At 45.0% G+C, this 25506-nt stretch overlaps 1 protein-coding gene across 3 annotated transcripts in view; it reads right to left on the reverse strand.

The window, feature by feature from the left end:
• Loxhd1 (lipoxygenase homology PLAT domains 1) overlaps positions 1-25506 on the reverse strand; it is a 153733-nt gene that overhangs the window by 96467 nt on the left and 31760 nt on the right. For all 3 annotated transcript variants that reach the window (XM_085676398.2, XM_085676399.2, XM_048419540.3), the window contains exons 5-12: positions 23813-23911; positions 16276-16424; positions 14512-14635; positions 12794-13044; positions 7926-8061; positions 7369-7529; positions 6307-6393; positions 5358-5493 (exon numbers count right to left, since the gene is read on the reverse strand). In XM_085676398.2, coding sequence (XP_085532524.2) covers positions 5358-5493; positions 6307-6393; positions 7369-7529; positions 7926-8061; positions 12794-13044; positions 14512-14635; positions 16276-16424; positions 23813-23911 — 1143 coding nt within the window. The remainder of the gene's footprint in view (positions 1-5357; positions 5494-6306; positions 6394-7368; positions 7530-7925; positions 8062-12793; positions 13045-14511; positions 14636-16275; positions 16425-23812; positions 23912-25506) is intronic.

The following is a 25506-nucleotide window of genomic DNA, read 5'->3' on the forward strand; positions in this document are numbered from 1 at the left end:
CAAATACAGATAAAAGGCCACTGGCTTGTGAACTTTTAGCGTGTGAAGTGAACGATGCATGAATGTATCTCAGTAAGCTGCTGTTTTTAAAGAAGGCATTATTCATTGACACTCCAGCTAGCGTGAAGATAGAAATACCAGGAATGAGACAGTCACTGGGAGGTTTAGTTCACAAGATCAATTTTAATAATGTGCTCATTTCCATATAGAGACATCTGAAAAATCAATCTATGAATCCTGTAGCTCCATGATGATGTGGTATCTGTGCCGAAGGCAAAGAAACATTGTGTATGGAGGCCTGCCTTGAGTAAAACAGATGCAGGCAGACACTTAATGCATGGGTTGAAGTTCAGGAAAACCCCTCTTGCCCCCAACATTACCTCCCAACAGCACCACCTTTCTCAGAATTAAACCATTCCTGCCTCCCTCAGGAAACTTTCAAAATTCAAGTGCTATGTTTCTTTGTATAAGCATCATTGTGCTTGCTATGTTAGGGTCTGGATCTTATGTGCCCTGCCCTCAAAATCTCATGTGTTGAAAGCTTGGTCCCCAGTGCTGTTCAGAGGTAGGACTTTGGAAGTGTTGGGATCACAAGGACTCTGGCCTCATGATTAATCCATTCATGGATTCCTACCTTAGGCTGCTGAGGTGGTAGAAAATTTGTGAGGTGGGGCCTACTGGAAGAAGTAGATTTTAGGAGGCATGCCTTGGAGGCCATATTTTGTACTTTTTCCTTTCTTCTCCATCTCTACCTCTCTGTTACGATGTTTGCTAGTTTCTATGCGACTTTGGTTTGCCACATTCTCCCTGCCATGACGGTCTGCTTCCCTACATGCCCAGGAATACCCATGGACTAAACCCGCTGAGAATGATGGCTGAAAGAAATACTTCCTCCTTTAACTTGTTTACCTCAGCTTTTTGGTCACATTGAGGAGAGCAGATGGAACATGACCTCAGAGGAAGGAACAGCGTTGGCCCGTGTGTGCCAACACGGGGAACCAGGACAACAACAAAGCCCCCAACCACAGCCTTGCTCCAGGTTGATTTGCTACTTAGTCTTAATTTGATAAGCATTTTGCTAGGAAATTCCTAAGAGCAAAATGGTAACAAACATAGAAATCCCCTTCCTGAGGATCCCCATCCCTGTTGTCCCAGAGCTTTAAGGTTTGCCCCACTGGAGGTCCTGACAAGCCCTTCCTTACTCTGTGAGGGTCCCTCTGAGCCCACCAACCACTGAGGTCCCAGACTCTGCCTGGCGAGACATCTGTGGACAATTGAAAATAATTACATTGTTAGTCATCAGCAGCGAGAGACGTTAAACAGATGGGCAAGTACCAGAGCGCCCTGGGCTTTAATTTAAAAATTATGGCTCAATCTGATTAACGAGCAGCGACCGTATTCAACACTCGAGTCCAACGGACTCTTGCCCACTCATCAGGAGTGTGTAATCACGGTGGGAAAAGTGCATCTCACTTATTTTGCCATCTCATGTGCCTCCTGAGGGAAAGCAAGGTGGAAATAACTTGTGAGTTGGCACAGGCTTCGTCCGCATCTCTCACCAGCCCAGTCACCCCCCAATGCCCCCAGGCAACTAGACATGGCGTTCATTGCTTATTTGGCTGACCATTGTTTTGTAAGAGGTAAAGTGGAAACACAAAACTTCAGACTCTAGGAATCGATTTTAAATTGGTGTTTACTCATTGCACATGACTGCAATACACTCCCTTAAAGGCTCTCTGGGAAACCACACATGCTATTTGCTCCCTACTAGAAGTCTGGGACATTGCCTTTGGTTCTGGGTAGTTGTACAAGGAATAGTGCAGGCCACGGGTAACCTGAGAAGAGACAGAGGTGTGCTCTAAGCACGAGCGAAAATTTTAGGAGCCAAAAAGAACAAGTGAGTTCAAGGAATTTGAGTTTACAGAGGTGTCAAAGAATCACCAAAGACTGGCAGAAGGCATCCTACTGCCTTTATAGCCAGGACAGACAGACAGATATTCTACCTATATTAACCACTACATTTTTTTTCTCACTGAAATGGTTCTTTAAGAGTACAACACTCAAATTATAGTCAGGAAAATCCTGTATTCCATGCACAGCCTGTATTCTATGCACAGCCTAGATGAAGCCTGGAAATGCTCTCCTCCCATGACCTCTCCTGTCAGAGTCCTCACCCTGGCTTGGATGGACAACAGCTGCCCAGGTAGGAAGCTCACCATGGCTGGTTTCCATGGCATTGACACACCACGCCCTGCATTCTGCCTTCAAGCAATTTCTTGAACGTATTGTCTATCCTCTGGTCTGTGCATTCTCTGCCTGTCTTTAGATCTTTTCCTCGGCACAGATGATCACTCATAGGCTTGCTTCTCAAACACCTCCCCTCACACCGACAATGGAACAACCCAGGCACACCAGAAGGAATGGGGAGACGAGGTGTCAGAGGGATTCAACGATGGGGTGAAGTGAATCAGGTCCCGAGAAGGCTGGGAAGGCAAGGGGTGCCCTTGCTAACGTTCACACTCCCTGTGCCCATTTCTGTTGCTGTGACAAAGACCCAAATATAATCAGCTTTGAGAAGAAAGGGTTTATTTGGCTTACAATTCCAGATCACAGTTCACTATTTTAGGGAAGCCAAGGCAGGAACTCAAGCAGCGAGGCACACCACATCCACAGTCAAGAGCAATGAAAGAATAAACAAGTCCTTGTTGGCTTGCTGCTCATTCTTACAGTCAGACCCAGCCAATGGATGTTCCTAATCAATTAACAATCAAGACAAATCCCAAAAGACTTGCCCAAAGGTCAACCTGATCAAAGTAATGGCTCACTGGGACTCTTTCCTAATTAGCTAGCACAACATGCATAGCCCTGGGACTTCAATTAGCACAGCTGGGGTTTGGCCCACAAATCTGCAATTTAATAAAGACTATGAGAAATTTAATATAAATTGACCCTGAACCATGCTTTAAGAGATACTGCCTCTTATGGACTGCTTTGAAATCCAAATTCATCTGCTAAGAGTCGAACCCCCAGGATCTCCTAGACCATTGAGAGATGACAGAGTCTTTAAGAGACAATTACAGTCAAGGGAGGCTATGTGGGTGGGACCTCATCCAGGATGCTGCCAGCTTTGTCAGAGGAAGAAACTAAAGCACAGATGAGCAGGCACCAGAAGAAGGCTTTGTGAGGGCACAAACACTTAAGGGCACGGGTACCACTACTCGGCGGAGGAGAAAGATGCCAGGAGACACGAACCTTGGAAACATCTTCATCTTGGATTGTAGCTTCCAGAACTACTTGGAAACAAATTCTGGTTGTGTAAGATATCGAGTTCACAGTTTAGCGTTTTGTTACAGCTGCCCCAGTAAGCCAACTTACTACCTTAGGAACACAGGACACCAAAAGATGACATAACTACCTTAGGATCCCGGGACACCTTAGGATCCCGGGACACCAAAAGATGACGTAACTACCTTCAGTGGGTCCTAAAAACCTGCAGTAGGACCTGGAAATGCAAGCATGAGTTGAGAGAATGTGTTTCCACCCGGTGTCTCTGATGACAGAAAAGGGGATTCTGGAGAGAAAGTTGTGCATCGGTTAAGGCAAAGTGCAGAGAACATTCTGGACTTTCTAAGGACCGGCCGATGTTTCCTTTTGGATAACTTCATGAAAATGAGAATCTGTAGACGACTTTAAAGATCTAACCAAGATGTCTGGTGAAAGAGACAAGTACAGAAACAGCAAGAAAATCCTGGAAGCTATAAAAGAGCAGAAAATTGGGGCGTCCTTAGTGATGGTGGTTCTCAGTGTGGTTCCCTGGGGTCAGTGCTAATAGTCTAAAAATCAGCGAAATAAGCATGGTAGTGGCTTGAAAGACAAAGTCCCCCAAAGAAAGTGGCACTATTAGGAGGTGTGGCCTTGTTGGAGGAAGTGTGTCATTGTGGGGGCGGGCTTTGAGGTCTCTTTGCTCAAGCTTCCCTCAGTGTGACTTCAGTTGGTTTCCGGTTGCCTGCAAGATGTAGCACTCTCAGCTACTGCTCCAGCACCATGTCTGCCTGCATGCTGCCATGCTCCCCATCCTGATGATAATGAACCAAACCTCTGCAACTGTAAGCGAGCCATCCCAACTAGATGTTTTCTTTCTAAGAGTTGCATTGGTCATGGTGTCTCTTCACAGCAATAGCAACCCTAACTAAGACAACCATGCCCTAGGACCCTAATGCAGACCCACCGAATTGGAAATTCTCTCTCAGAGCCCAGCAATGTGTGCTTCAACAACTCCATGCAATAAGGCACTCTGAGAAAGCCAGTCAGAGCTGTGAGTTGAGAAGCTTCGAAAGACAGCCCCTCCTCTAAAACGCTCAGGGATGAAAGTGCTCGGTGACTTCTGGAGAAGAGACCGAGGAGCTGAAACTGTGAGAGCTCGTGAGAAGGACTCAGAGAGTGACTAGGTCCCAGGACCCTCTCCCTGAGGCCTGCAGGCACAGTGCTGGCACAAACACACAGTTCAAGCAAGAATAGATGTATTTCTGCCTTGAGAAATTCTGCATTATATGAAGCCTCCACTGGATGGAGATCAGTTGATATCATCTTATGTAAAGAGAGATGATAGTTTTGTTTCCAAAACAAATATCATTGAATATACAAAAGGAGGGGTAGCATCTCAGGATAAATAGTCATCGGACTAATACGTGGAAGGCCTGGTCTGGGACTGATGTCTACAACCAACTGTTCCTCAGTTCTACTTTGGGCTATTGCTAGGTCTTTTGAACATAAAAATTTGTGGTTAGTGTGTCATAAAAAAAAAAAGATCCAGCCTTGCTGTGTGGAGAGAATTCATCAAATTCCACAATTTGAAAGATCAAGAAGTTATTCCCTTTAGTTTCAAGGAGGCCCTGGGTAACTGCTGTGAAGTGCACACTCCTCTTGTCTCTTGTGGCCGACTTGAAGACCTATCCATCTCCTTTACTCCACACCATACTCATCAGAGGAGAGTTCTAGCATCATAGCCTGGAATGGATCCTTCCAGCCAGTCTTGAGGCTGGGATCTAACTAGTACACTGCAGCATTCAGAGAGAGTGGATGGTGCACAGCAGACATGAGGCTGGGATCTAACTAGTCCACTGTGGTATTCAGAGAGGGTGGATGGTGCACAGCAGACATGAGGCTGGAACCTAACTAGTCCACTATGGTGTTCAGAGAGGGTGGATGGTGCACAGCAGACATGAGGCTGGGACCTAACTAGTCCACTGTGGTGTTCAGAGAGGGTGGATGGTGCACAGCAGACAAGTCCCCCAGGCCCCCACATGAAGCAAATCCCTGCCACCCCCTCCCAGGACAGGAAGCAGCTCCACACTTACTCCCCATTATCCTGCGCACGGTCGGGCCTTCTGCGGTCATTTCCCTCACGATCTCGTTGTCATCCTCATTGACGTCCAGCCAGCGATTGCAGTTGAAGTTATACTTATCCTTATTCAGGGTATTCATCAGGGTCATCTACAATGAGGAAGACTTGAGGTAGGCAGGTGGGCCTATCAGAGGTAGGCAGGTGGGCCTATCAGAGGTAGGCAGGTGGTCTATCAATCAGAGGTAGGCAGGTGGGTCTATCAGAGGTAGGCAGGTGGGCCTACCAGGGATTCCCACCCATGGTCTGGAATCCTCATTCTATGGTCTCATTTTTTTTTAAGTTTTGTGTTTTCTCATTATTACTTTATTTTGGTTTTATAGGACAGTGTTCCTCTGTGTAATCCTGGAACTTGCTTTGTAGATCAGGCTGGTCTCAAACTCAGCCTGCATCTGCATCTCCCCCCCCCCCCCCGGCCACCTTCCCCCCACCCCCCACCCCCGCAAGTGCTGGGATTAAAGGCGTACACCACCACATCTCGTCTGCTATCTCTTCTTAGGGAAGGCCAAGCCATCTCCTCAGCATGACTCTTGGGAAACGCAGATGATCAACCTTCCCTTTCTTTTCCTGGTCTCTTAGAAGCCTTTGCTCACCTAACTCCTAGAAGATGGGACAGCATACAAACCCATGGACCCCTGAGCATTCTCGCTGTTTACTTTGGAAGGCCTCTCCCTAACTGTTCCCAAAACACATGGTCCACGTCTACTCTTTCCACTGGCAATCCTAACAAACACAGAGGCAAATATGTGTGTGTGTGTGTGTGTGTGTATACATATATACATACATACATACACACACACATATATATATATATATATATATATATATATATATATATATATATGACACGATCGTGAAGGAGGATGGCTCTGGCCCCTCCTGTCCCCACCCCAGGTACACCTTACCTTTTCTAAATGCCATCCAGAGCCAGGGTTCTGCCTATCATGCCACACCCGAATTTTATAAAACCTGCCAAGATCTGGGAGCTCCATCTACAAAGAGAAATTAAAAGGTTTGTGTGGACATAGTTATGGAAATACATCTGTCCTCATAGCTGACCGCAGGCAGGTGGGCGCTCCTTTGGGCTGTTTTTCCCCAGTAAGAGTGGGTTTGCTTCTAAACATACTCAAACATTCCATTCTCTCATGTTCCTGGTAGCCAGAGGCTCATGGAACCAAGACAGCTATGTGAAACTAGCGTTCAGTCTGGGCTGGCAAAACTGAACAAAAATAACTGACCCACAGTGGGATCCAGCCGAGAGATCTTCCAGGAACAAAATTCATATGGCAGCCCTGCAAATTAGCACAGGGCCACAGCCCCAGGAGTCTACTGGGCACCGAGACAGACAAAAAGATCAGTCCAGCAGCGGTGCCCTTTCCCCGGGGGCCCGAGTCTGGCAGAGAAGACAAATACATAAAGACCAATGAACTTAGGGATGGAATAGAGGTATCAGCGGGGTGCTCAGAGAGGAGAGCAGCAAATTACAGATGCTTCTCCCCAAAGGTCGGCACAGCACTTCTGAGGGCAAAGACTTGCTCTGTGTATATACCGCAAAGTTCAAAGCTGGATATTCTTTCAAATGCTCCAGAATTTATGTTTCCCCTTAAAAGTTTGTTCTGATGCTTGAATGCGGACAGGTTGAACAATCTAACTGTGCTCCAAGCCCGTGAGCCCACAATTTCCCTGCTCGCCCCACTCCTGAACACTCCAAGCATTTCATACTTGCTCTGCCCCCCAGGCCTCATCCAAGATCATTTCAGATGGAAGGTCCAGATATAAACTATATGACTTTCAATAAGTTGCCTATAAGTCATCAAATTTGTCACTGCTGTGGGAGCCCAAAATCTCCAATGCCCTTTTTTGTCTTTAAACTTGGTTCGAAATCAGGTGTAGAAAACTGGAATCCTCCTGCCCCGCACCTTTCCATCTCTTCCTACCGTGCCCCTCCCCGTCCACCCCCTTCCTACCCTAAACTTCTCGATGATGCCCGGTTTGAACCACTTGTTGTTGGGATTCAGGAGGATCTCATCTGTCCGCCCCTTCTGCCCATAAATCTGGATGAAGATGGGAGAGTTGGTGCCTGCTTTCTTCAGATCAGTTGTCCAGACCCAAAGGGACCAAGGAAATTCTACAACAAAGACCAAGATGCCTCGTGAATTCCAAGGGCCGGGGAAGGAAAAGCAGGGTGAAGAGATATCAAGTGATCAGGATTGGAGCTGATACACAATTGTGTCAGTTCTTAGAACCCATTAAACAAGTGGTGAATATGAAGACACCTTAGTGTCTTATTAATGCCCAAAGGCTTACTTCATTTTAGTAGTGGGGGAGAGTTGACTCCACCATCCTTCAACTAGTAAATTCAGAGTTCACTGCCATGAAGCACTCAGCTTAACCCTGTGTCCACGACAGCAGCTCCTTCAGCCTGGGGATGCTGAAGTCATGTCCGCAACACCTCAAGGCCTGTACCGTGTAGAACTGAGCCTCTCTCTGAGAGACCCCCAGATTCTGGGCCCCTCACACTTACTTTTCAGCCGCTTCTTCCTCAGAGACACCATCTCATAGAGCTGCCTCTCGATCAGCCCGTCGGCCTTCTTCTCGTCCAGCCAGTTGCTGCAGGGGAATGTCTGCTGGATGCCAGTGAAGGGGCACAGGACCACCACCTGGGAAGACAGACAGCAAGAGTCTCCCGTGTCAAGCCCTCTGACGGGACCCCCGCGCGGTGCTTAGCGGCCTCCGCAGTACCCAGTGCGCATGCGTCAGTGCACGGGCGCCTGTGTAGGACCTTCAGAGGAACACACTTTTCCTTCTGCCTTTCTCACCGAGTCAATAGAGTACACCTCTTTCAAGACTCGTTTTCTTCGCAGATAAAAAAAAAATACTTTTTAAATTATTTTAAAGAGAAGTCTTCCGCAGTAGCTGCCATCTGTTCTCCAGTTCACTAGCTCAAGTCCCAGATCTTTTCTTCTATTGCGTCCTCTTAGGACACCACATTTCTTCGTGTGCATCATAAAATCTGTGAATCTGAACCAAATGGCCTCTACCACCCGATAAAATTTTGTAGGAAAGAAGGTAAAGCACATAAAAGCTTATCAGTTCATATCTCAGATGTAATACGGAGCCAAGTGCCTTCCCCTAGACTTACATCCACTGGATCCTGGCTCCCAGCCTTTGCCATCCACACTCAGAGTTCATGGATTTACGACATGGAGACACGCCCTCTTTGGCCACTCAAAGGGCGGCTGTCAGAAGGAATGTCCTGGACCCTAAGGATCGTCTCTAGGCAAAGATCACTGTTCGAGCATCTTTACTAAGCCTCATTTCAGTGGGCCCTTGTTGCCAGCTGTTTAAGGTGATCACGGCTGACTGTACCTCCCTTAACGGGACTCTTAACCTGTATGTTTGATTCTGGTAAGGATTCGACTCACAAGGAAGGTATGTCCATGCCTCATAGCATAGCCACAAACCATGCCCGGCAAAGATAGCTAGTTCTAGAAAAAGAAACTTATGTATCTCTGCTACAGAGGTGAGAAATTTCAGGAGACTTTTCTTGGCCATAGATAGATTTTTTTTAAAAAGATAAGAAAAAGAAATATTCCCAATGATATAGAACATTCAAATACCAAAGATAACTAATACAATTGAATAAACCAAACTAAAATCTTAAATTCAACTGCTGGTGCCATACATGTGAATGTTCTCAACGGCTTTTTAAAAGCACATCATATAGAGTATACTTTATGAGTAACATCATATTAAATCATGTTTTTAAAAAACTTTTTTTAATAAAATAATATTTCTACTATTAAAAACTGGGATAAGAAAGGAAACCAAGGGTCAGTGTCACTTGTATAGCAAAGTTCCCTATTGAAGTTGGCAAGTCAATTCTAAGGGCAGGTAAACTTGCCATCTGCCATCCGAGCTTCACCGAAAGAAGCGGTGCAGTGTTGGCTGAGCACTGGAAGGGGCAGCCGTCCAGGGTGCAATGTCTCATCTCAATAGAACAGAAAGATCGTAGGACTATCTCACGCCAATAGAAACCAGCATTAAACAGAATGCAACACTGCTCAGAAAACCACTCGACACTGAAGAAAAAGAAAAGAATGTGTTTAATCAGTTTAATAACATGTACCAAACACCTCTAACATAATTAACTAAATAAAACATTAGGAACAGTTGCTTTTACATTAAAAAAAAAAAAAAGGCTAGAGGTGCAGTTCAGTGGTATAGCCTGGCATGCACAATGCCCTAGGCCTGATGCCTGTCCCCCCACAATTTCACACACAATTAAATACAAGACAGAGATATACACTATCCAGCCTTCTGTCCAGCATTCTACTGTAGATATTGGGCTATGAGCTCAAAATGTAAAAACAGATAGTAAGCTTCTCTGTGGGTGAGGAGACTAAAGACCAACCGAGCTCTGGAAGACTTGCTGGCAGAGAAAATGTTCAAAGAATATATGGAGAAAAGATTAAAATTAATGCAGAGTTTAAAAGATGGTTACATGTAGACTCGATACATGGAAAGTACTTAATCAGCAACAAATGGTTAGAAAAGATAAGTTTTAAGAGCATTCATGACAGCACAAACTGTCAGATCTATATGATCACATAGCAAAGGTATATGCTATTTGAAGAAGAAAAAATATAAAACTACATTGAAGAACAGTTTAAAGACCTAAATTTTAAGAAGTGTACTGTGTTCATAGATAAGAGAAGTTGGTATATTTTTAAAAAAATATTAGTTTTCCCAAGGGATGCTGCAGGAACTCCTTCTGCTCCTTCAGCCAATAGCCTTGAAGATACCAGCCCACTCGGGTGTGGTCTCTTTTCCTTTACGAAGCAACGGTAGCCCTGCTCTCACTTCCGGTCACTAGACTCTGTTCCTGGTCACACAGAGGGCTGTTGTCTAGGATGGTGATCTGTAAGTTTTCCCTTAAATAAATAACCCTTTTATTAATCATAATTCCAAACTGGTGTGGGATTGTTTTGTGACTTAAGTCTAGAATGGGACTCTGTAGATCCAGTTGACACTTCATCAGCTTGGGGAGGACATTCTAAAATTCTCATGGGATAGTAAATTATGACAGATGCCCATCTACCCTTGGGAAACAGGAGTAAGTTTGGTTTAATTTGTCCTAGCAGAAATGGTACAAATACACAAAATGAAGACAGCAAGCACTGTATCGGCACAAAATTAGACCGAATCAAAGCTTGGGAGAGAGTAGAAAGCACGGGGAAGTAGGGGTTTTACTTGCTTTGTTTTGGGGAGCACTGATTCTACATTCAATGGGAAAACAAAAACAAAGCTTCATTTCCCACTGAAAGCAAATCATTGGTTCCCAAACTTCCTTAAGGACAAGAACTGTCAAGTTAAGTTCTGGTGGCACCGGCCTGTGATCTCAGTTGCTGGGGAGTTTCCCTGGGATATAGGGTGAGTGCAAGGCCAACCTAGGAGGCAGTGATACTCTGTCCCAAATATTGTGAAGGAGACACAGAAAGTGATATCGGGAGAGAGAGAGAGAGACAGAGAGATTGGGGGGGGGAGGGAGGGAGGGAGAAGAAAGGACTGAGGATGCAGCTCACTGGCAGAGCACTGCATAGCGTGATACACAGATGCACAGTTCCCTGTGTCCTCCCACCTAAATTTAGAAAACTATTCAGAATCTTGGAAAATCTGACTCAGTAGTCTAGATCGAAGTTCAGGTATATTATTATCAAGAATTCAGGGGATTCTCAGGATGTACTTATTTATGTGTTAGTGTTTTGCCTGCATGCATTGATGTGTATCATATGACTGTAGTGCCTGTAGAGACAAGACCAAATTGGGGGGGGGGGGGCGTCAGAATCCCTGGAACTGAAGTTACAGACAGTTGTAAGTCTTCACATAGGTGCTGGGAACCAAACCGAATCCAGGTGTACTGCAAGAGCAGTGAGTGCTCCTAACTGCTGAGCCTTCTCTCCAGCCCGGGAACTTTATTATAGTTTTATAAATCCTTCAATAAATGTAGCTAAAATATTTTGATATATATCTGGAAAAAATCTACCTCATAAAAATAGTTACTAGTAGATTAAAGATGTGGATAGGAAAACCAAAACTTTACCATTTTTAGAAGGGGATATAGAAATGGATTTTCATAACTTGAAACAGTTTTTTAATTTATTTAATGTATATAAGTACTGGTATGCATGTATCTTTGTGCACTATGTGTGGACACCCTAAAAACCAGAAGAAGGCAGCAGATCCCTGGAATTGGAGTTACAGATGATTGTGAGCTGCCATTTGGACGCTGAGACCCAAGCTCAGGTCCTCTGGAAGAACAGCCAGTGCTCTTAACTGCTGAGCCATCTCTCCATCCCCTGCCCCCCATATTTTCATAGCTTTAAGAAAATAGACTTCTTTTCAACAATACAGAAAGCATTAAACATAAAGGGAAAAGCTGATTAAATTGAAATTTTTCTTTCTTTCCTCCTCTTGCTTTGTGAGACAGGATCCTAGTCTGTAACCCAGATTGCATGGGAACTCCTGTCAGGCCAGGCTGAACTCAAGGCAATGTGCAGGTCCATAGATATACTTTAAAATTATCGTTGATTGTTTCATAAGCCAAGGTGAAACACCACCAGCAATCATGTCGCCTATAACCGGCAGGTAAGCACCTATGGTAGCCAATGCTGTGTTTGGGGACAGCCCCACTCCCTAAGTCCCCACTAACAAGACAAAAAAGATGGGCGTGATCTTGTCCAAGGGATCATGTGCTCTATAACCAGCTGGTTTAAGAGCTAGGAAAATTTAGAAAATAGGACTGTTGTGGTCAGAGTCCTCTAGAGAAACAGAACTGATGGGATGAATGTGTATGTATATGTGTGTATATATGTATGTATGTATACATACATGTACACACTTACATGTAAACGGGATTTAAAAGTGACATACAGGCTATAGGCCATCCAGTCCAACAATGCCTGTCTACCAACCAACAGGAAGTCCAAGAATCCAGTAGTTTCTCAGCTCATGAGGCTGATGTCCCAACTGCTCTTCAGTAAACACTGGAATCCCGAAGAGGCAGGCTCTAATGGCAGCAAAGGAATGGATTTGCCAGCGAAGAGTGAAGGCAAGCAGGCAAAAGGAAAAGAACTTCCTTCTTCCTTGTCCTTTATAAAGGCTGCCACCAGAAGGTGTGGCCTAGATTTAGGATGGGTCTTCCTACCTCAAATGATCCAAGTAACTAAAAAAAATCCCTCACGTGTGTGCCCAGAGGCTCAGGCTTTGAGTTAATTCCAAATGTAGTTGACAACGGAGGGCAGACATCACGGGGATGCAGGGCAGAGTCTGTACATCAAGGTTGAAGAAGAGGCAGTTGAACTCGAGAATACTCACACGTCGGCTCCTTACCTTCTCGCAGTACCAGCCTCGGTTGACACCCACATTGCCATGCCCGATGGAGACCCGGCTCAGGGGGCTCAGGAGGACAGCCAGGTCAATGTGGAAGATGTCCGTGCGGCCCCTGTCAAACACACCTCCCTCCAGGAAGATCTTCCCGCTGTTCTTATTCCCTCTGGCTCCATACATGACCAAGTAGATTTTCGATTTGGTTCCAGCTCCACGGATATCCCCAGTGAAGACAGTGACAATATAGGTTATGGCTGGTGTGGAGAGAGGGGTAGAGCTGGTTCAAAGTGGACCACGCCAGCACACTCCCATTTCCATCTTGGCTATGGTACTACCCTGCCACACACACCCGTGCACCCTCACGTTCTATGAACTCAGACCACATCCAGGGCCCCTCACCACCTCATTCTGTTTTCCAGCGTTGTGTGTTAGCATGTGTGAGTTCGGGGATGGATTGTATCTATTATTTCAGGAAACTGTCAGCCCTGATTATGAGAAACAAAGAGAAGAAAGAAGTTGAACGTCTAAGAATAGCACGTATTATTGATGTTAATTACTGTGTGTGCATTATTAATAGCTGCTAGATAAATTTTGTTATGTGTAATCTAATTATTATAGTCAAGTCCATTGATGGAGATTTATATCTGGCCCATCTGGTTCATTTAGCTTGCTCTTCAGCTGAAAAATACAACTTTTGAGAGTGGGCACTGGTATTTCCCTTCCCACCTGGGCTGAGAAAGAGTGAGGGGGCACTACAAGTTGGGTCACGTGGCATTCTGATCAGTCAGGAGGCATCGTGAGCCCTTGGAATTAGGCAGCAGAACCACCAAGGGCTAAGTAAACTCCTAAATAGGGCAAAAAGGAAAAAGAGAGATCACCGGCATTTGCACCAGAAATTCTGTTTTCTTTGTTCTGAAACCCTGGGACAGAAGGAAAGAGTGCCAGCAAACGTGACAGGGAGAGGAGAGGAGACAGACACCCAGATGAAGATGTCCCGAAGAGCAGAAGGTATGGGTATTAGGGTGAGTCACGGGTGGGGTGATCACGGGCAGGTGCAGCAGGAGGAGACAGAAGGGCTGCAAAATGGCAGGAACAGCATTGAAGAGCCTCCAGATGGGCCACCTGGAGCCAATTTGTATTGTGATCTACTGTTACATTCCACAACCCTGGCTGTGTCTCTAGTCAGAGGGAGGGATGGATTTCAGCAGAGGAGCAATTTCTCAGGTGTGTAAAGTACACACGAGTTTTCTAGAACCCGAAGGACCACGTCAGGCGGGCTGTGGAATTTATGGAGGTAAGAGGACTTCAGGAGGCAGACAAGTCTGTCGTCAACCAGTTATGTGACCATGGACAGCTTCATTAACTTCGATATGCCTCAGTTTTCTCATCCATGAGTTGGGAACAAGACAATGCCTACGCTGTAGGTGGCTCTAAGGATTATAGAAAAAGTAAGAGGGTCCAAATTCTCCTTCTTTCCTTCCTCTTTTAGTTCCCTCTACCCATAGCTAGTAATGCCTAGGGCTATTACCCTGTCTCTTCTGATAGCAACAGCCTCACCTGCAACCCAAAGAACCAGACCATTTTCTGGGGCAGTAAAGATGCCATCTTCAAAGCCAGCTGGCTCCTACTTGACCACAGTCATAAGCCCACAGACTTGACCCTGACACTGACTCTGGCAAAGACAGAACATCCAGCCGGGGCCTCTCTGCTCTCCAGCCTACCTGTGGTCTCAGCTCCGCCCACTAAGATGTCTCTTTGGATTTTGCCATCGTCTTCATCCAGTGCCAGCCAGCGGTTAAGGGGGAAATCGTATTTCCTTTTGTTCCCAAAATCTTCAATGATAATCTGAGAAGGAGAGCAGAGGAAAGAATGCACTCAAGTGTCCTTGAGGGCACACCTGGTAGTCTACCACCCCATCCAGTCGTTGGAGCATACTCTAAGATGCTCTTGAGTCTCCTCACGCCTCAAGGAGAGCTGCTCTCAGAGCACAGCTGCTACTAGGAAATCCGCACACAGCCATCCAGGGATGATTGACAGCCACCCCTCCTTGAATCTCAGCCACTAATCCTCCACTGCTTGGAGGCATTTTAGAAAATTGAAGCAAGAACGGTATGGGCGTCTGCTCGGGGAGCTGGGATGAAAGAACTGGAGGCGGGGATTTGAAAACTGACACATGAGATGTTGGCTTCCTCCCGGCTGAAGGCTAGATGTCCGATCTTATTGTTGAGAAGCGGAGTCTACGCAAGGGGGAAACTGAGGACTGAAACCAGGCCCAAGGAATCCTAGGGCCTGGCAGCTACATCAGAAAGCATCAGCAGCTGCCAGGGAGGCAAATGCAGGTGGCCATAAATGAAAGCTCCCCAGCAAAACAACCATAAGCTGGGTTGGTAACATCTTGTCTTTTAGAACATACTGAAGAGCTAGAAGTGCCTCCCAAAATGTGCATTTTGGACCCCGCTATAAAGTAAGACAGGAAAGACAGACAGACGTACTCTGTGATGACCAGTGAAAGCATACAGCATAGGGGTTGGCTGGTTTGTTTGGTGGGGGGGGCACACGTACACACATGTTGAAAAGCAAGAACCGTTATCTGGAAGGAATATTTCCCACCTACCAACAAGCCCATAATAAGGAAAGCAGATCTTCTGAGGAGTCCTTGCAGGGGAGACTAAGTGCAGAGAAGGGGCCTATTCATGGTTGAGTCAACTATATTCTGTGACTGTGGAGACACACCTTACCAGGCAAGACTTCCCAATGTAAAGGCTAAAAAGGATAAGACGCCCGCTACAATGGAGGAAAGGGGGAAATGGCCAAACAGGGGCAATTTTGTGTTTATCCTTTCTAGATGGGCCAGAGATGCCTCAGATGACCCTGGGCTACACAGCCCTCACTTCCTCCCAGGCAGGCTCAGGACACCTGAGTGACGTAAGGGCGTGGCCTTGAAGCCAGCATGTTTAGGTCACTAGGGGGTGTCTTCTGTGACAAATGCACACTTAGTTACGGAGTGACTTCCATCATTGTTATATAGCCCGATGGAGCTGGGTTCTGCTCTGTGCAGATGAGGGGAACCACACACACACACACACACACACACACACACACACACACAGAGAGAGAGAGAGAGAGAGAGAGAGAGAGAGAGAGAGCAAGCAATTAGGAGGGAGGAGGGTCCGGAGCTTTGTGCAAGGCTGGAGAAGATGAGAAAATTAGGATTCTAGAATTTTTTTAACTTTTTATTTATTTTACATACCAACCACAGTTTCCCCTCCTTCTTCTTCTCCCGTTCCCTCCCCCTCCCATATCTTCCTCCTTCCTATCCATACCCACACCCACTCCTGAGAAAGGGTAAGGCCTCCCATGGATTCTAGAAGCTTTAACAAGGCCAGTCTTGGAGGCCTCTAGGAGGGCAGCATGGACGGCCAGCGGAAAGCCAGGCGTTCCCCCCCCCCATGCCTCAGGGACTGCGGGCCAGCAGCTGGACCTACCTTGGACAGGAACCAGCCTGCAGATCCCCCCTTGTTGTTGTGGCCCACATTGATCTTCATCAGCTGCCCCAAATCCGGGGCGTCCAGCATGAACTTGTCTTCAGCTCCCTTTTCAAAGTTGTCCTTTTCATTTTCCAGCCTACGCTCTCCTGAGTGCACAGAAACAGGAAAGTTACCGGGGAGGGGTGGTGGAGGGGGGAGATGGAAACAGAAGAGAAGAAAGAAGACCTGGAGGCCTTAATGGTCCACCCACTGAAAGAGCTCTTACAAAGTCAAGGGCGGCTCCCTGCCACGATCTAACGGTTCCTAACATCCTTCCAGCTTCTGGCAAAGCCAGTTTGCCTCCTGTGTGACGGGTACCTGGGTCTCATAACTGGGTTTCTCACTGCAGCCTTTGCCCTTGTGAACCAAACTGTGCCCCTATCCTAAGACTTGAGGTTCCATCTTGGCTTGTTCTAACCTGGAGTAGTGAGCGTGACACTTGGCATAGGGCGGCAGCTGCTGCTGCTGCCGCCGCCGTTACTGGGCTTCCAGCTGTATTTGCTCACCCCTGTCCCGGACACCATGCCAACAACTCTCAGCAGACACTGTGTGTGTCTGACACGGATCTTTATCTCGTACACCCTGCTAGGATCCAACAAGGATGCACTATTAGCGTGGTCCTCAAATGGAGAAACAAAGACTTAGAAATGAGAGAATGTGTCTGAAGTCCTGTGGGCAATGAACAGGGAGCTTAGCATCCCGTCCTAAGCTGTTTCTCTGCTTTACCCTTCTCTGTTGTCACATTCCGGTGACCACGAGTGCACAAGTTAGGCTTTCTTGTTCCACCAAAGTGCCAACTTTTTGCTTAAATCTTTCCATGGTCTCTCGTTTCTAAATTTACATTTTGGCATCCAGAATTATAGCAAATAATCTCCGGTATTCGGATACTCATCACCAAGATGCGAGAGGTGTAGCAATTGCTAACTTTGTCTAGTTTGCTCCAGATATTTATTTATAATCCCCCGCCGCTACTTTCCAAAAGATTTATTTGTTTTTATTTTATGTGTGTGAGTGTTTTGGCCTACATATATGTAAGTTCACTATGTGTGTGGCTGGTGCCCTAGGGAGCCACAGAGGGTGCTAGAGCCCGTGGAACTGAAGTCACGGAGGGTTGTAAGCAGCTATGTGGGTGCTCGGAACAGAATTCAGGTCCTCTAAAAGAGCAGCAAGTTCTGTGAAGGCCTGAGCCAATTCTCTAACATCTAGACCTTTCACTTTTTTAAAAAGAGAAGCAAACCCAGTAGACATGTGTGAGGCTTTGCTGCTCATCTCTCCCTCCTACTCGCTCCATCTTGGTGTGGACTGTCCCAGAATCATTAGCATCTATACGCATCTTTAAGAGACACGGGTCACATGTGGCCTTTTCTGATTCCTGCATAACGGAGGGCAGCAGGGTACACATTCCACCACCGCGAGTCCTTCATCTTCACAGTGAGGCCGACAGGAGTGTCTGCGTCACCGGGTGCGAGTGAGTAGACCTGCTGCGTTCTCACACATCCGGCAGCCCGGGAACACAGCCCGCACCGTGGCAATGCCACCACGGCTAGGACGGCCGCCGTTCCTCCGCTGTCAGCACCGCGGGTCCTCGTGGAATCTCATTTTCTTGGTTACCAGCAGGCTGCTGAGAGCACCCCGCAGATGACCCAGGGCTGGTGACAGTTTGTTCATTAACCATCCTATCAGAGCCGCGGGACAAAAGAGCCATTCTGCTTCCCTCTCCCGGCAGACATCTGGGTTGTTTCTGACTTAATGATTGCAAAGTTTTGTGCCCTTCCTTTACATACTGATAAAGACCGTGCTACACCCACACGTGCAGAGATGGTTGCTGATCTGCTGTGTGTTCGTCTTTGGTTTCTCAGGCAGCACCGCTCTCCAGAAGGTTTTCTGGTTGTTAATTCCCACCAGCAACACATGGGGATTTCCACTGCCCGTAATCACTATTAACATCTGTAGTTTCAGATCTTTATTCTGTGTAGAATGGTATCTCATTGTGACTTTACTTTGCACTTCATTACTTTTTTGAGAGATTGACTATATGATGCATATACATTTATATCAGCTGTCATTTTTTTTAAAAAAAAGGCAATGTGCCTCAGTCATTTTTATTCTCATATCTTCTGTTCCATTTTTAAAAAATAACTGCTGTGTTATTTTCTTTGACATGTGTGCATGCGCATGCATGTGTGTGCGTGCATGGGAGTACATGTAAAATATATATGTGATTTTGGTAAATTGTTTATTAAATTTCATCCTTAAATTAAGGTTAACATTAAAAATTAAGATCTTAAAACTACTTTCAAAAATTCTGATTTTTTTTCACATTTAAGTCTTTAGCCCATCTGGAAGTTATTTTCATGTATTGTGAAAGATAAGAATCTAATTTCATCTTTTATCAGATGGTAGACAATTGTTCGAACACCAATAATTAAACATCTTATCTTTGCCCTCAGAATTATTATTTATGATGCTATCATTCTGTGTTTTCTAGATTCTTTATTCTGCTCCATCGGGCAATTTTATTTGTCTTTCTTCTCACATCACACTATTTTAGTTTTTAAGGCTCTGTGACTGGACTGGAGAGATGGTTCAGTCCACAAGGCCATTTGCTAATAAGCTGGACAATCTGGATTAGATCCCTGGGACCCTCGTGATGGAAAGAGAACCAACCCGCCGTGTCCTCCCACCTCCCACGTGACAGGGCACAGGTGTCTCTCACCCGTGCATTAAACAGACTGGATAAACGTAGCTTACGTTTTAAAAATATCTACACTGTCTTCGTTTCAGGCAGGGCAAATATCTGCCGTCAGTACTATGGCTCAGACCACCCCTGTTCCACAGGTCACATCTGCCTGTTTGTGTGCGGACGGAGCAGCACACTCTGGCTCCTAGGTGTGTGCGTGCAGAGGGCAGAGGACTCCCTGCAGGAGTCACTTCTCTTTGTCCACCGTGTGGTCCAGGAATAGAGCTCACGGTGTCCTGTTTGCCAGCGAGGACTTTACCTGCTGAGTCATCTCACCAGCCCTGCTCCAGAGTTATCCATTTTGCCAGAGTTATCGTGGCGATATTTAGCTCTTTATGGTTCTATATTTTAATAGTAGCCTGAGCTTTGGATGCTTGCTTTTAGGAATTTGACTGCAGTAGCCTTGCTCTTATGAAAGGACCAGGAAACATGGCATCTTAGCGAGTTTGGGTCCTTTCTTGTTATGAACACGTCTCTTCATTTATTTGTATATTCTTGCACATCTTTCAAAAACCTGTATTTCCCCGAAAGCCCTCCCCCTTCAGAGTCATTCTTCTGTACTAGTTTCTGGTGTAAATCGCAAGCTTTTACACTAAACATTTAAATTGTTTGTTGTTTTAGTAATTTTTCTTATTAAATTATAATTTACTATCTTTAGCAAACTTTGATTTTTGTTGATTCTGATGATTTTTTAACCTAAATACATCTTCCCAGATTTGGTGGGTGATGTTGCTTATGCAAATGAAAGCTTGTTAGTGGCTTGTTGTACCACATACCCATAATCCTGGCATTCCGGAGGCTTAGGCAGGAGCTCAGAAGGCTTAGAGAGAGAACAAGAGGAGGGAAGACAGAGGGAAGAGGAGAGAAGGAAAGGGGAAGAGAAGGGAAGATCAGGGGGAGGGGAGAGAAGCAGAGGGGAGAACAAGTCTTGGCTTTCATCTTCAGTTGTTGTAACCTTTTTTCCTTCTTCCTTCCTTCCTTTCTTTTTCTTTTTCTTTTTCTTTTTTTTTTTTTTTTTTGGTTTCTTTCTTTCCAGGCTGGCCTCAAACTCAAACATCCACCTGCCTCTGTCTTCCAGGTGCTGGGATTAAAGGTGAGCACCACCACTCAGCCAAGTTTTTATTTCTTTATCATGTCTTTTTTTCCCCTCTTGCTTTAGGCCTTCTAGTATTGCAATGAATACAAATAATAATTAACTCAAATATATCTAGGATAATTCTATTTTTCTTTTTAAATATCTGCTATAATAAAATCAGTGAATAGGTTGCCTAATGTTAAATTACTGTTGACTTCTTATCCATATGTTTATTTACAAATTTAGTGTGCTAATATTTTATTTAGAATTGGGGGGTTCTTTCATAAATGAATATAAACTATTGATTTCTCTTTTAATTTTACCTGCCTGATATTGTCATCAAAACTGATAAAATGAAGTAGACGAATGACCTCTTTTTCTTTAAAATTATTTATATTGAGGATGGATAGTAACTATTTCTTAACTATTTGGTAGATTTTTACATAAACAATTTGTGGGTCTAGAGTCTAGATACTCTCATTCTTTAGTGGTTAAAATTGGCTTCTGCAAGTCCTTGAGACAATCAAACCTTATAGGATGCTGAGTTGAAGGTCCAGGCTAGGACATATGGTGACATTCACAGGGCATGCAACCCAGATTTACCCAGAATACTTCATGCTGCCTGATTCATCCCCAAATTTCTCCTCTTGTATATTTCTGCTGGATTTTTTTCTTTATTTTTACATAATATAAGAGTATCATTTTTTGAAAGGGAATCATGTTAATAGCTCAGCTTGACCTCAAACTCCCGCTCTCCTGTACCTTCTCCGAAGTGCTGGGGTTATAAGCGTGCCCAGCAAGACTGTCTATTCTTCCCAGACTCTCCTGTGATGACCGATAAACCTACATCTGCTGTCAGTCATGTGTTCTCATTGCTTCGCTTTGATCCACTGAGAGTTTGGATCTTTATCCTCTTTTATTCTTCTCACTTATAGATTATGCATTCCAACTTTTGGTGTTCACGGTTATAATTTTACTATTCAGACTTAGCTTAATGAAGCCTACAGTTCACAGTTTAACTTCTCTGGGGATGGGGGATGGGTAATGGACAAAATCTTCATAATGCTTTGTCCAATTTCCTTCTCAAATACCAATCTTAAATGTTTTGGGTAGACACTCCTCTTGTCCCTTGTGTTAGTCACTGTTATATTTTATGGTATATAAATATATAAAATATGTTATATTTTATGCTTACTTAGACTTGCTACATGGCTATCAATATTTTGTTCACTTGTGTATGAAAGAGAGATGGAGGTCTTCCTTCACATGTAAACTAGGCTGGTCTTGAACTCAATATGTAGCCCAAGCTAACCTCAAACACCTGTTTCTATTGCTTCAGTCTCCCGAGTGCTGGGATTTACAGTTATGAGTCACCGCGTCCAACAGTGCCTACTAACGGCTGTTTAAGCCTGGCTGTAGAGCACATACATCCCATTTCTTTTTGCTAGAATAAACAGTTAATCTTCCCCCTCGCCTGGAATGATGGCTTCTCTGGTATGGAATTACTGGTTGACATACATCCTTGCTGAGAATACTGGAGCTGTGATTACATGAATTTATAACCTCTGTTGTTGACTGTAAGAGTTTTCCATCCATCTAAGTGGTATTTTTATAACAAAGTGACCTGCCAAATCTACTTCCTCTAAGATCTTTCTCTTTGCTTTTCTTTTTACACGGTGATGTAGATTCCATCATAGATTTTTTTTTTCAATGAGTCATTTACCCATTTGAAACTGATGATTCAGATCTGTTGGAGCTTTAAAAAAAAAAAAAACCTTCGGCCATTAGCTCTTTGAAAATCTCCTCTTACCTGTGCCCCATATCCTCTGTTTCTAGAATGCCTACTCAACCTCCGTCAGGCCTCCCTCTCTCCCCTGCTCTCATGGCTCCTCCTGCCTCCTTCCCAACCCTGTCTCTCTGTGCTCCATCTGAGGGTTTTGCTCATATACTTTCAGTTCAATAAGTCTCTCCTCAGCATCTGTAATTGCATTGTTTAACTCACCTGCAAAGATGCTTATCTTTACGAACCATGTTTTCACTTCCTGTGGTTTTGTTTATTTTTCCTAATGTGTTGTTTTTGATGGTGCTGTGCCTTCCTCAGTTCTTTCTTTCATGTGGTTAATAGTTTTAAAATACCTTAAGTTATAGGCTAGCCCACATCACTCCATTATCCGAAACCCCTGGGGATTTCATTCCGGTTGCTGTGCAGTTTGAGGCTTCATTGTGGTGGATTTGTGTACTTAAGAGTCTTATTGTTTTGGAAAACAAATTCGCTCCAGCGTTTCCTCTGTGGGAATCTCACATAGTCTTAGAAAGATTTTTGCAGAACGCTAATGGAGATTTACTTGCTATGAATCAAGTATTCTAATTTGGCTTTGCTGTTGTTGTTTTGAGATGGGGTCTCATTACGCAGCCCCAACTGACCTGGAGCTCACTATGTAGAGAAAATTGACCTAGAATTCACAGAGATCAGCCTGCCTCTTCCTCCCGAGTGCTGGGATCAAAGCCGTGCGCCATCATAACCAGTTTGAACCAAATACTCTGTGTGGGAAGAGGTGAGTTTCGAAATCGCACATCTAGTGTGACAGTCGAACCTCAAGTCTCTGTGCAGCATAGGTTTTCAGTGTTGTTTTGTTTTGTTTGCAGTTTTGAGTTCCAACAGGGACGCAGTGACTGTGCCAATGAGCTACTGCTCTGCCTTCTCACTGAAGCTCTTCCTGTGACTCAGGGGCCCCAGACTTCACGTGTGGTTCTAATTTCAAATCTCTTGCCTCATTCAGGACCTACACCTTCTTTTCTGACCCCCAAGGAGCATAAACACCTGTCTTCTAGATTGGTGACTGTGACCCCTCCTCCTTCTCAGAGCTATGGTAACAATCCATAGCTAATACTCAGGGGTTGAGTTTCTCCTTCATGCCTGGCACCTGCAGTGTTCTTTTTCCTTCCTTATAAGTCCAGCAATCCATATTGAATCCTTTGATGCGTTCACACATCTCCTGTGTTATTCTGCTAATTTGGCAGAAGGGAGAGCAAACCTCCGGTCTCAGCCTGTGACCTGAACTTCTTCCCAGAACCTGCAGCTATATCTCTGTGTAGTTCTGTTTTGCCAAGCATTCTTTCATCCCTTAGCCCCACTCTGGGCCATCCTCCTTGGCTACACTAAATTAGACTATACCCCACGGCAACCCACAGAAGCACAGAGCTTATGACAACAGAGAAATGAAGTGAGAATAAATCCCTGAAGATGGGAAATTTGAGCTTATTCAATTTTAATCAGTCCAAACCCAGGTATAACTTATTCTGAATATCAACACACACACACACACACACACACACAGAGAGAGAGAGAGAGAGAGAGAGAGAGAGCGCTTTGAAAACTTATCACACCACTTCCTTCCTCCTCTCTCCCCTTCTATAAAATGTATAGCTCAATAAAACAATAAAAACAATAAAAAAAGAAAGAAAATCTATGACACATATATACATTTGACCTCACCAACAACCTACTATTCAGGACAAACCATGACCAATCACAGCACAAGAAGACAAGAGAGGCACTCAACAGAAGGACCAAAGCGGGAGGGGCTAAAGCTGCCTTCCTCAGCCGGGATTATAGAATACAAGCTGCTCTAGGAAGCAGTACTGGGCACGACTTGTGAGGAAATGATTCAGACCATTACCTGTGTCTCCATACTCTCCAAAGATATTGATGAAGACATCGGCATCTGTCCCTGCCCCCATCACGTCGCCAGTGTATACCTTGATTTCATACTTGTTTCCTGGGAACAAGGACAGAGAAAATCTTGCCTCGTTAGGATCCTGAGAAGAGAAAATTATAGATACATACGCAACTACTGAACCATCCATCCTTCCTACAGATGTCCAGACGATAAGGAATTCTCAGCATTTCTGTCATTATTGTTCCTGTCAATTACAGGGCAAGACAGAAGACACTCAACACTGGCTCCAAAAGGTCATCGCTAAACTCTGTGTAATACTTAAGTCGTGGGTAGAAATGACTTTCTGCTTTCATCTAACGAAGTCCCAAAGGGCCACCCTAAATAACACCCACCATCGTATCACCCCTAACTACTGAAATGATTCTAACTGGGTCCCCTAAGCCATACCATCTTTCCCTGTCCGTTTTTCCACGCTGTATAAAAATACTGAAGTTTGCCAGGGAGATTGGGTTCTGAAGATGAGAATAAAATTTACATGTGTCAAGGCCATAGACAACCAGAGGCTAGACTAGAATCAAGAGTGGCTAGCAAAATACATATTAAAGGACCCACATCTGCTTCCTCCATTATTGCTTTAGTCACTGAATGAAAAGTCAACTCATTGTAACCCTAAACACATCCTCAGTCACGGCCACATAGGATGAGATCAATACAGACTTAGCAGCATGCTGAAGTTAAGCCAGGCCTCCCCACCAGGAGCCTGACTTAGCATAGGGAAGAAATGCCAGAAGATTATGTGTATGGTTAGGCCAAGGAGAATCTTCCAGATTTTCTTGGTTGGCAATAATACTGAGGATTGAGGCAAGTCTCTCTTCCCTTTTCCATCCTATGTGGTGATGTGGGATTCCCCTCTGTATGCTGTGAATATCATTGGTGAATAAAGAAACTGCCTTGGCCTGTTGATAGGGCAGAGTAGAACTAGGTGGGGAAAACTGAGCTGAGTGCTGGGAGAAAGAAGGCGAAGTCAGAGAGAAGCCATGGAGTACTGCTGAAGCAGACAGAACTTTAGCCAGTAAGTCACAGCCTTGTAGTGATACACAGATTAATAGAAATGGATTAAATTAAGATGTATGAGCTAGCCAGTAAGAAACTAGAGCTAATGGGCCAAACAGTATTGCAAATAATATGGTTTCTGTGTGATTATTTCGGGGTTAAGCAGCTGGGAGCTGACTAGCAGCCTCCTACAACAATGTGGCTTTTTAGTTCGCATGTACAAGGAATCTTTCCTACCAGATACGTCAAGCCCAATTCACTAAGCTGATTAAAAACTAGTTATTCTAGGCAAGGTCCTTTTCCCCCCTTCCTCCTTAGACCCTCCCTGCCCTCCCACTCCAGGCTCCAAAGGGGTCTGCCCTCTGTCTCCTCCGACTCTGCTGGCAGCTGTGTGATGATGCTGAGTTTTGCAACCGACTGCCTTGCCCTGTCGTTTGTTGCCTGAAAGTCAACTCATCTCCTCTGACACTTAGAAAAGGGATATATTTAGGACTTCCTTCCTCCTTCCCTCCTTTCTTCTCTTCCTTCCTCATCCCCGAGTGCACTGCTGGCCTAGGGGTAATGTGTTGGAATGCATACTGGATTCAATTTCCTAAAACTTGAAGTCCCACGGAAGTCATTGAGGATAAAGGGCTAAGGTA

The sequence above is a fragment of the Myodes glareolus genome, chromosome 13 (genome assembly GCF_982192425.1).
Source record: "Myodes glareolus chromosome 13, mMyoGla1.1, whole genome shotgun sequence".
Taxonomy (NCBI): Eukaryota; Metazoa; Chordata; class Mammalia; order Rodentia; family Cricetidae; genus Myodes; species Myodes glareolus.